Source organism: Sus scrofa, chromosome 8, assembly GCF_054392235.1.
Source record: "Sus scrofa isolate SSC_HxYL_T2T_F1_AM1 chromosome 8, Sscrofa_HxYL_maternal_Yorkshire_Landrace_v2.0, whole genome shotgun sequence".
NCBI lineage: Eukaryota > Metazoa > Chordata > Mammalia > Artiodactyla > Suidae > Sus > Sus scrofa.
The window spans coordinates 127,301,727-127,314,339 of NC_139390.1; the positions used below are offsets into that span (position 1 = coordinate 127,301,727).

Below are 12,613 nucleotides of genomic sequence, written 5' to 3' on the forward strand. Positions count from 1 at the left end.
TTTCTCCCATCGTAAGAGGAAGTGATAGTTTAAATAATGATCTTTTTGACAGCGATGTGGCTAAAAATTCCACGTGGCTCCTTAGTCTTCAGGGTCATATTTTTTCTAATAATTACTTTATTGTATGATTGAAAGATACCACACTGTACTTTAACCTATGGCTACAGCAAATCACCACAAGCCATAGCTCCCATAGAAATGGCATGTTGGAATCCCTGAAATAATGATGTGGCGGCTCCAGCCCAGCCTTTGAACAGGGAGGGCACTGAGTCCTTTTGAATGTGTAACAAGAGACTTTGTAGTCAACTGCTACCCAAAGGGGCTATAAAATGATTGGCTGTCATTAAGATTATAAATGCAATTACTATTATATGGCTCAAGCCGCTTGCCACATTGGAAGGCCAGAGAAGAAAATAATAGTATTTCATGTCGTTAATAAAATTGTGCCACATGAACATCAAGCGAGTTAACAGATGAGGTGAAGAATGAAGGCAACCAGAGATATGGGTTTTTTCCCAAATAATTTCCAGCTAGAAAAGATAGTAAAACATAGAGGTTTCCAGTACAGACCCTGAAATTAGACCCTCTGTTTTAAATCCCAGCTCCGTGGTTTGCCAATTGTATGACCCTACGCAAGTTTCCTTACTACTCTTGACTTTGGTTTCCTTATCTATCACAGGAGGATGAAAAAGCAACACCTGCTTCCTAGGGCTGTTTGGAGATAAGAGAAATCCTGAATGCCTTCAGTCAGTGCAGGCATTGAGGGCTAAGTATGTTTTAGCTACTATTAAGCAAACAATAGACCTTTCTCAAAGTCTGATTCATTTTAGCCCAACACAACTTTATCTGTCCATCCCTTTAATTTCCAAACATTTACTGAGTTCCTATTATGAACAAGGTGCTCCATATACAGAGATAAAGATATGATTGCTGCCCCAAGAGAACCATTCTAGAATGTGGAAGGCAGACAAATAAGGAGATAATTATAATATCCTGTGACCTGATTGGATAGAAATGAGCCCAAGGGAGGATGGGGTTTGAGAGAATGGTGGAAAAGGCTTCCAGAACACCACGTTGGTCAGTACAACGCCTGGTTCTGGGTGCTTTGGGGAAGAAGGGAATAGAGGAGCTGGAGGTGAGGGGGAGGGACTGGACTAGAAAGAGGAATGGCAGTTTTCTCCACCCAAACCCGTAATTTAGCAATGAACACAAATGACCAAAAGGAAAGGGACCAGGGCCGTGAGTGAACCATAAAGCGCTAAGAGGGTTCTAAAGAGGGATGGGTATTTCCAGCTGGCTAGAAGGGTGTGAACTTGATCAAACAAAGGGCTGTAAGCAAAGTCTGAAGCATGACAAGTATTTTGACAAGTGGAGAAGGAAGAGAGGCATTCTTGAACCGGTGATTCATATTTGGTTGTAGGAGAGGTGATGACACAATAATCCTTCTTGCAAGTCTTTTTTTAGTACTTTATTAAAAATGAGCATCACGAATAGCAGTATATTAACAAGTCTGCAATCTGTATTTTAAAGTATTTGTTTTTATTTCTAATCTAGAAATTTCAGAGATTTCTAGTTTTAACTACAATGGTACTTTTCTGTTTTCCTATTTTAGTTCCTAAAAGTAAGCTTTCATACTTGCTAATACTTTTTGGCGGGGGGCCACACTGCTGCGTATGGAATTTCCCAGGCTAGGGATCAAATTGGAGCTACAGCTGCCAGCCTATGCCACAGCCACAGCAACGCCAGATCAGAGCCACCTCTGCGACCTACACCACAGCTAAGGGCAAGGCGGGATCCTTAACCCACTGAGTGAGGCCAGGGATCAAATCTGCATCCTCATGGATACCAGTCAGGTTCTTAACCGCTGAGCCAAGACAGGAACTCGAAAAGTAACTTTTTTTTTTTTTTTTTTTAATTTTAAGGGCAACACCCATGGCATATGGAAGTTCCCAAGCTAGGGGTTGAATGGGAGCTGCAGCTGCCAGCCTATGCCACAGCCCCAGCCCCAGCCCCAAGCACATGGGATCCAAGCCTCCTCTGTGACATACATCACAGCTCATGGCAACACTGGATCCTTAAACCGCTGGGCGGGGCCAGGGATTGAATCCACCCACCTGACCTACTAGTCAGGTTTGTTACCAAGGAGCCACAGCAGGAACTCCACTAATACATTTTTATGCATGTCAGTATAACATCTACACTTTTCATAAACCCAGGCATCATGTTTGTAATGCCTAAAAATTCACAGATCACAATTGCTTCTCAGTTCCAAACATAATAAGAGCATTTTAATAGACTAGACTCAAACCATAAGTAATGCACACCTAAAGAATTTTCAGAGCAGGGAGTTCCCATTGTGGCGCAATGGTTAACGAATCCGACTAGGAACCATGAGGTTGCGAGTTCGATCCCTGCCCTTGCTCAGTGGGTTAACGATCTGTTGTTGCCCTGAGATGTGGTGTAGATTGCAGACTTGGCTCGTATCCTGCGTTGCTGTGGCTCTGGCGTAGGCTGGTGGCTACAGCTCCGATTCGACCCCTAGCCTGGGAACCTCCATATGCCACAGGAGCGGCCCAAAAAATGGCAAAAAAACCAAAAAAAAAAAGAATTTTCAGAGCAAATTTCCAACATATATTATAGAGTCCATCCATTACTTTAATATATAAAATGCTTTTCAAAGTCGTCGTTAAAATAATCTCAAAATACTTTTTGAAAAAATCAACTCTATCCTAGAAATGCCATGCCCCTTCAAAAGCTTCAATTTTGTACTTAAGCCAATTATTGGTATTCTAATGACAAGTTAATATCACTTATCTAAGTTAGATCATTTCATTTTCATAATTTGTTCACTTTCCTGAATTTATCCAATTATTTATGATGACCCATTGTGTTACAATATCTTTTGACTCCTTCCTAATTTAATAAGGAATGCATCCTTTAATAATGCCCCCTTGTCAGGAAACATATATTTGATACTACATAGATTTTTCATAAAAATAGGGAACATAAATGGCTAGAAAATGTAAGTGAATTCAATGCCTTGATTTATACTTCTGAAACATTTCTTTTGCAACTTCTGTTTAATAGTTCTTCAAAAAATTCCATCTTTCATAAAAGAAGTGACATCACGATCACCTAAAATAACATCTACTGAAGGAAAGAAAAATACAAAGATGGGAAAAAGAAGAAGAGGCAGGACTCTAAAAATCACTTTTACCTTTCCATGGATTAGATGAAGGAGCACAGGTCTTTGCAGAGCTTCCAAGTTTTCCTTTCTGATGATTTGGGGTGGCTTCTTTCCTTTGAAAATGCTCTTCTCTCCTCTCTGCTGATTCACATTTTCCACCTTGACATCTTTTATCTGGAATCATGGAAAGAAACCTATTAGAAAAACTATGTCTGTTTCCCTCAGAGTCTCTGAGAAAATAAAATGGTAAGGCCAAACAGAACAGGGTTGGCCTTCATTTTTTCTATCATTCTCAATTCATGACTCATAGGACCTACCCATCAACTTTAAAAGAATGGAGAAGTTATTCAAAAATTGGGTCTTTGAATTTGATTAAAAGAATACTGGCATTGGAGAAATCTATGACTTCAGGTTTACAATAATTGTGACTAGAAGTGGGCTCTTTAATGCTGCTGTCACTCTTCATTTGTTTTGAGCTATGGCTGTTTACCTGATCTCTGCACTTTCTGTACCATTTGTTTGAAAGGAATCTTGCCCCACTGGACTTCATTGATACATACAAAATTAAAGATGAAAAGTCTGATTACTGAAAAGGAGAATACTTTACTGTTCTATTGAGAGACGGTTTAGAGAGGAGGATAAGAGAGTTTTGAGCCAACTTAGAAAACACAGAGCTATTAGAAACACCCAAAGAAGTAAAGACGACACTTCATTATACAGTGTATCAACAACTACTTATCAGTTAACAATGAAGCACATCTCAGTCCTGTGTACCTGTTTCACACTGAAGAAGAATTGACTTTTCTAAAGAAATCTGGAGTTTCCACTGTGGTGCAGCAGAAACGAATCCAACTAGGAACCACGAGGCTGCAGGTTCAATCCCTGGCCTCACTCGGTGGGTTAAGGATCTAGCATTGCCGTTGAGCTGTGGTGTAGGTTGCAGATGAGGCTTGGATCCTGCGTTGCTGTGGCTGTGGTGTAGGGCGGCAGCTGTAGCTCCAATTTGACCCCTAGCCTGGGAACCCCCATATGCCATGAGTGCGGCTCTAAAAAGCAAAAAAAAAAAAAGAAAGAAATCTATTGCCTTTAGGTCCTTAAATATGGAATCACTATATCCTAAAACCAGAAGAGGCCCCAGAAGCCATCTAACTGGAACTTCTTTGTCAACACATAAATCTAAAGCATCATAACTGACCAAACATGGCCATTCAGGGGAACGCCTGGTTCTGTCCTCAAGAAGAATGCAGAATACATTTACTTCCTCATCATACAACAAGTAATTTCACTTGTTGTATTAAGGAACTCAGGAAAATTGGGAGGTTATAATTTGTCTCCTCCTTCAGTAAGAGTGGTCTCAATTGCATTTCACGTAACATGGATTCTTGACTCCTCATTCCCAGAACATTTCAATGGATTCTAGTTTAATGTACCTATTAATGGATTCTAGTTTAATGTACCTATTAATACGACATATAGAACTGAACATCATCTTCCAGCATATGGCTGCATGTGCCTGCTTCAACAATTTGGAAAGATCAGATCCCTTTTGATTAGCCAAAACTTCAAAACTGTGTATCTACTTATTTTAGTGACAGATAACAAGTTAAATGACTATGTGACCAAGAGCAGAAAGAAGTGCTACCGAAGAGTGTACTTCTCAAAGACTTGGCTGACATCTAATCTTTGCATATCTCTAGTAGAAAATGCCCACCGTAATTTGGATCAGTTGGTCATCATCACCATCAGGACTCCTCCACAGTAAGACGACATCCACATTGGATGAAATTTGGTAGCCCACACTGTCCTGGAGGTTTCCTTTGCCCCGATCAAGAAAAACTTCAGTGGAGTATTTGAGTTTGTAGAGTCGGTCATTATTTAATGAGAGACCAGTTGTGTGACCTGCATGAAGATAGTGACACAAGTCAAGTCTTAGTTGTAAGGAATCCAATAGGCCAGGGACTGTGCTATCTTGCCATCCAGGAATTCCTCGTCCAGCACAGTGGTACCCAATGGGAACTTAGTAAGTTCTTGCTAAATGAGAGATGGTATCACTTTTCCATCTGCCAGAATCACTGGTTTGAACAACAGCAAAAATAACGGCTAACAAATAAATAAGCTTCCATTTTAGAAAACCTTAGTTTGTATCGCTAATCAAAAAGCACATGATCTACATATTGCCCTGGATAAACTATAGAACATTTTTTAAAGAAATACCATCATATTGCTTTAAATGATATGAATGTGATTTCTCCCCTACCAGCTTTGTTAAGGTATAATGAATATGAATGCAAGTAGAAGTTCAACCAGAGATTGCTTTATAATTTAATAAAAACCATCGTTTGTGATTAACATATCATTTAAACACAATGGATTAAAGCCAAAGCAATTTTGATAGTTAGAAGGCAGTCCCATAAAATTTTGAGTACTTTAAGAATATCCAATGTAATTTTGAGTACTTTAAGAAAATCCAATGTAATTTATTCTATTAATTTAATCAGTAAACTTTTAGTATGAAGGTACATTTCAAGGCTATGCATATGTAAATTTAAATTAGCTGTTCCTGAATAAAATGATGTTTTCCTATATGAAATCTTAGCACAGGCTTTAATTTGACAGGGATGATACAATGTCAAATAGTATACAAGTCAAATTTATGAACAAAAAAAGCTGATCTATGGAGGAGTTCACATACACTCCAAGTAAGTTTATCTTAACCCAAAGAAATGTAAACGAGAAAGATCAAGTCTTTTTCAGAGATGACTTGAAGTTTATGATCATACAAAGTCTTTCCGTATTATTTTCTATCCATAAATCTCAGGATATAGTAAAAAAAATTTCAGTGTACATTTTTCCGCAGTGCTAACAGGGTAGCATTCCCCAGATGACCGTAATAGGCAACAATGCCTTTTTGTTTCCTCAAGAAATATGCACACGGGAGAGTTCCCATTGTGGCTCAGCAGCTTAAGAACCCACCATAGTCTCTGCGAGGATGTGGATTCTATCCCTGGCCTCGCTCAGCGGGTTAAGGATCTGGCATTGCCATGAGCTGAAGCGTAGGTCGAAGATGCGACTCAGATCTCGAGTTGCTGTGGCTGTGGTGTAGGCCAGCAGCTTCAGCTCCAATTCAACCTGAAGCCCAGGAACTTCCATATGCCACAGGTGCAGCCATATAAAGAAAAATAAATAAATAAGAAAAAAATACGGGGGAGGGACAGGAAAGGAGGTTGAGATGACTAGGACAGAAGCAAGGCAGCTGAGAAAAGAAGTCAAGTTACTTGGAAGGCCAAAAATTACAAGAAACCTCTGAAAAGTCTTCATTATCTACAGTCTCCATCACCTAGTACAGCACCTACTGCCCAGAGGACAAAAATGGCCAAGACATACTGTCTCTAATCAACTCTTCTAAGTGTTTTATGCACATTAACTTAAGTAATCCTCACAAAAACCTAATGGGGTAGGTACTATTATTAGCCTGATTTTATAGAGGGGAAATCAAGGTTATACAATTTATCCAAGATCACCCAGGAAATTAGTAGTGTAGCACTAACATCCTGTCTGGAGAGAGATTATGCTCTTACTTTTACACATAGAAATCTTATGCTTTCTTAGGTTGAAATCTTTCATTCCTGCGGAGTGAGCTAAGAATTCATTCATTCATTCAATCACTCATTCAACAAGGGTGTACTGAACACCTATTATTGGGTAGGAGGCACTTTTCCAGGCTTTGGGGCTATACCAATTAATAAGCAGACAAAATATCTACCTGTTGTGAAATTTACATTTAAATGAGGAGGGGATGGGCAATAAAAAAGTAAGAAGATAAGCAAATTATAAAGTATGTTAGAAGTGCGACTGAAGAAGAAATGAAACCGGAAAGGGAATGGGACATTAAGGGAAAGAGCTTTGTGTGAAGGTAATATTCTGGGCAAAGACTGGGCTAGCCACGTGGCTATCTGCAGGGAGAACAGCCCCTCCCTCCTTGCCCACATCCCTACTTCCCCAGCCCTCCCCAGAGTGAATAGCAAGGTCAAAGGCTCTGAGAAGGGTTCATGCAGGGGTAATGAAGAGACAGCAGGGAGACCAAAGAGGCTGGAGTTTTGGTAAGTGGAAGACACAACGGAAGCAGATAAGGTCAGATAGGAACCTACGCGTGGCTGGGCATCCCAGGGGGACGTTTATAAAGACTTCGAATTTGACTGAGTGAGATGGGAAGACACTGGAGAGTTTTGGCTAGCGAAGTTTCATGATCTGACAAAGCTTCAAAGAAAGGGGATCGGAGTTTACTAGGAATCGAGGAAAGCCAGGAGAAGGAGGTGCAGGAGTGGTACCCAAGTGTCTACACACAAAGACAGGCCCTGTCCAGACACCATGCCAGGCAGAATTGCAGGTGTGAGAAACAGAAGGCAAAGTCAGGAAACACCTTGAAGGAGATAAAGTCTGCGCCTCCCTCTACCCTCCCTGATCCCCGCTTCTGCACTTGGGGAAGACTGCTGAGGACACCACTTCAGGTCCCAACACTGGCTTTCTGGCCAGGAAGATATTTTGGTCAAACAGGCCCTCTCTTTTTGTTGTTGTTTGTTTGCCTTTTAGGGCCACACCTGCAGCCAATGGAAGTTCCCAGGCTAGGGGTCACATCAGAACTGCAGCTGCCAGCCTACACCACAGCCACAGCAATGCCAGATCTGAGCCATTCCTGCAGCCTACACCACAGCCCATGCCAATGCCAGATCCTCAACCCACTGAGCAAGGCCGGGGTTTGAACCTGCACTCTCATGGATCCTAGGTAGATTCGTTACTGCTAAGCCATGACAGGAACTCCAGACAGGCTCTCTTTTTATGACACCTATCAAATTCCACATAGGGCATAAAGGAAATACATATTGTCTTATCTAATCCTCACAGCAATTCTGAAAGGTAAGCAGTATATGGCCACAGAGAAAAGCTGACTCCACATTCAATCCAACAGTAGATATAATACAGAATTTGTCGTTGGAATTTTCTGAAATCCAAGTTTTGTGGACTACCTGAAGGTGTCCTCTGATTAAAATAATTATGAAAACTTTGTAGGATGGTAGCGTCTCTTTAATTTCAAAGCTTTCCAAACTATCATGCTGTTCTTTTTTTTTTTTTTTTCCTTACTTTGGTCAAAAGAATGTGAAAAGGGACAATATAATATAATGTATCAGTTCCTAACTATGCCTTGGAAGAGATAAAGCACAGGAAAGAGTGGGCTTTGTTCTCCCAGAATTTTTTCCTACCTCTTTCAACAGGAGATAATGCTTAAAATGGTTCAAATAACCATTGTGCTAAAGTGTTGTCCCTGTTATCCTTTGCTCTTTGATAAGCATTTCTCTGTTTATGTCATTCTGAGATCTAGCAATACTGGGCAGCAGGGGCAAGTTCCATTTATACTGTTGACCAAATTTCTTTCTTAGGGTATTGCTCTGTAGAGTATGCAGAATGGCAATTGGAATTGATGGTAGATAAAACTAGATGAGAAATTAATTTTAGTCTCAAAAGGAGTCAGTACCTGTTCCATGTGCCCCTTCGAGAGAATTTCTTACTGAAAAGAACGAAACTCTTAAGTGTGAATTTTCTTTCTTTTTTTTTTTCTTTATGACTGCACCTGCAGCATATGGAAGTTCCCAGGCTAGGGGTAGAATCAGACCTGCAGCTCCTGGCCTACACCATAGCCACAGCAACACTGGACCTGAGCTGCCTCCGCAACCTACACCACAGTTTGCAGCAACGCTGGATCCTTAATCCACTGTGCAAGGCCAGGGATCAAACCTGCGTCCTCACAGAGACACATTGGGTGCTTAAACTGCTGAGCCACAATAGGCACTCCAATTTTGAACTTTTTAAGAAGTATTCTTTTATTAAACCTAGATCAATATAATAGTACAGTTAATTGACTTAAGCAAAAAGACAAAGTAGAGATAAATTAATAAAGGTAAGGCTTGAAGAGACTTTCAGTGGTGATAAGAATGATAGGTAATGGGATTTAGGAATCCAACAGAAAACTAGAAGGCCAGAAGTAAAAGAGAAAGATGAAGGATATGGGGAAAAATAGGGAAGATGATTTTTGTGAATGGACTGAAAAGTATGGTAGGGCTATGGACTGAGAGAAAGACTGAGGGTGAAGGAACAATTCAGGTTTAGAGGTAATAGGATTAAATACAAAGTATGTATGGGGGTGAGGGAGAAAGAAGAAGTACTATAAAGAAAAGCCAAAGTGATAGCGTCACAATTTCCTCGGGCACCATCTCACCGAAGCAAAGCATTGGAAGGGTGGACATTTTACAAATTTATTGAAGTGAAAGTACATTTTCAGAGAGGAAGAGAGAGGACTCACATGCACACAGGCTAAAAAGAGGGCCCTACTCACTCTGCAATAGTCTTTTTTTTTTTTTTTTTTGCCTTTTCTAGGGCTGCTCCCACGGCATATGGAGGTTTCCAGGCTAGGGGTCTAACCGGAGCTGTAGCCACCAGCCTACACCAGAGCCACAGCAACACGGGATCCGAGCCACATCTGCAACCTACACCACAGCTCACGGCAACGCTGGATCCTTAACCCACTGAGCAAGGGCAGGGATCGAACCCGCAACCTCATGGTTCCCAGTCGGATTCGTTAACCACTGAGCTACGATGGGAACTCCTGCAATAGTCTTTATACCCTATGATGTGGACCTGATTTGATCTTCTGATTGGTCTCAGGCAGGATACCTTATTTGCACGGGGAAAAGGTTATATGGTGGCCTGGTGAGAAATGGGCAACATTCCTTCTCTAGCAGGGAGTGAGCAGCCCAGGCTGGTTAAGTTGGGGCAAGGGGCATTACAAGGAGACATGGCCAGAGGCTTTGGGGTTTAATCCTTGAAGAGGATGTGAAACCTGTAACAAAAGGAGGCACTGAGAATAGACCCGCCATTATAAAATGTGATTCAAAAGAAGTAGGGAACATTCACTCTTTCAGCATATTCTTCTAAACAGACCCTATGACTCCTCCTCTTCTAAACTCCTCCTATACCCTCTTTATTTATGGTCAACCAGTACTCACCCTCCACCCAGATCTGGACAGTTGCATTGATAAGTAAATTTGAGATGAGTTATGAAGCAATGTATGGCATCCCCAAATTTATAATGGCCTGATTTTAAAGTAAACTCTTCATAAGTAGTTTGCTTATTAAATGTCAGTCATTACAAATGGTAAGGAATCTATAATTTAACCACGGTACTATAAACCAGGAAATTACCAAATCTAGGGAGACAGAGAGCTGTCAAGTCCTGTACTTTTTATTCATGGTTTTTGGAATAAGCAGCTGTACTGTGAAGTTAATGACACTTAAACCCAGGCTTGGAAGGGAGCCTTTGGCATTGTGTACATATGCCATATCTTTTTTCAGTAACATTTGGAAAAAGTAAGGTATTTTGTTATCTTTTCTCAAATTTTGCCCCTAAATTGCATAAGCTTCAGGATCTAAAATTCTGGGTTTGCCACTGAGCTTATACAACAAACTGTAGCTCTCTGTTATGTTCTAGGTCATAGCTCCCTGCATGCCATTGTCCATTGTCATGTGTGTGTGTGTGTGTGTGTGTGTGTGTGTATTTTTAAATCTTTATAAGAGCATGTATTTAAAAACATCAAGTTATCCAATGTGCTCACTTACAAGGTGGGGAAAAAAAGAGAACACCACAATAGCTACTATATCTCAATTGTTTTTTGTAAAATCATGGTATAAGGTCTTATCTCATGGTATATAAATCAATCGTATTTCAAATATTCAACAGTGTACTTGACAGATAACAAAAAGAGTAAGCTCTCTGTATAACAATTACCTATCAAGTGTAAGTTACAAAACTTTTTCTCATTAAAATTTGTTTTCATCCAACTAAGGGTTGTACGTTTAAATACAAAATACTTGAGAAACTACTAAAATATATATATATTATCTCAGGTTCTTTAGTTCAAGAACCTAAAGTGTGATTTGCTTGGGTGAAATAATTTAGTCCCCATTTATTGTTCTGGTAACAAAGATGGTCTCTTGTCCTCAAGTGGAAATTTTCAACGCAAAAAATTTCTTGAGATAAACTTTATGAAAAAAAAATGCCAGTTATCCCTAAAGGGCTTTTTAAGTTTACAAGTGAATTGTTTATATCAGTTACTTAGAGTTCACAGTGAGTGAAATCGCATCCTATCATGCTGAGTTATGTGTTAGATCAACTGGCATTCATGGTGAATTATCTTAAGAGACTCTAAAAAGTGATCATTTTACAGGTACAACATCTAGAAATTCACCGCATATATAAATGAATTGACTTAAAACAAGATTCCCTATGAATACATTGCATACAGTTTTTTGGAAACCATTACTCATAAAATGTTTATTTCCTCTGAAAGATATCAATCCTTAGGTGTTTTAAAATCAGTTTTATCTTGAAATAGAATCTAAAATGACTAACACTATTTTTCCAAAGATAATGTCTTATTTCTTAAAATCTATATCATGTCGTTTTATTTTCTGTAATTCATAACCGTGATAATTCTCTTTTGAATGGTAATGGAATTAAATACAGACTTTACCATTTCATTCATAATTCTCTGTCAAGTCAAATGCCTTTTTCATTGGATCTAATTCTTCTTGATGTCCCATTGCTAAGCAACTAGAAGGAAATTTAAGAACTGGTTTTTTAAACCCACTTTTACAATTCAAATGAAGGAGCTGCATTCACTGAGTGACCAACAGCAGAAGGTAACAATAGCTGGCATCTTTTTTCTCCCTTTTTAAAAATACACCATGAATGAGAGAATGAAGCAAGAAACTAAAAGGAGCCTCTGTTTTCTTAATGTATGTAGGAATTTGAATTTGATTTTCATTCCAACCCAGTCCTGCCTTCACCAACATTCCAAAGTTCCATGGTTTTGAAGATGGCTTAAAGAGTTAGTTAGGACTCTCTCACTGCACTACACACACACACCCACCCACACAATTTTCCCCCTCAAGGATTAAAATTATAGTTTAGCAAAAGGCAACACGAACGTACCTTTAACCGAAGCTGAATATGAGGAAATGAAGCAGAGAAAAAGCACAGCAAGAAGAATCATATTGACCAGCTCCCCTCTAGTGCATCCAGTTCCAAGCGAGGAGTCACTGAGAAGTGGATTCTTGCGGTGGCAGCAAGGGAGTGACCCTCCTCGAACCTGCAACAATGTTTATCTTTGGGGGAAAGGTCAGATTCCAAACTCCAAAATCAGGACCTAAGTTCACAGAAGGGCCCACTATTAATGATTAAACTTTGGTGGGCTCCGGTTTCCAATCTCTCACTCTTTTTATTTATTCTTTACTCAATAAGGAAGACCAAGAAAAAAATGTCACTTTTGAGAGTTCAAGTAAACCAGTCTACCATCCTTTAAATTCAGAAGTACT

At 39.8% G+C, this 12,613-nt stretch overlaps 1 protein-coding gene across 1 annotated transcript in view; it reads right to left on the bottom strand.

Moving 5' to 3' along the window:
- Positions 1–12,346, bottom strand: part of MTTP (microsomal triglyceride transfer protein) — a 50,015-nt gene extending 37,669 nt beyond the window's left edge. Inside the window, 3 exon segments of the mRNA NM_214185.1 lie at positions 3,218–3,361; positions 4,899–5,086; positions 12,231–12,346. Of these exon segments, the coding sequence (NP_999350.1) occupies positions 3,218–3,361; positions 4,899–5,086; positions 12,231–12,291 (393 nt within the window). The 5' untranslated portion in view covers positions 12,292–12,346.
- Positions 12,347–12,613: the final 267 nt, after the last annotated feature.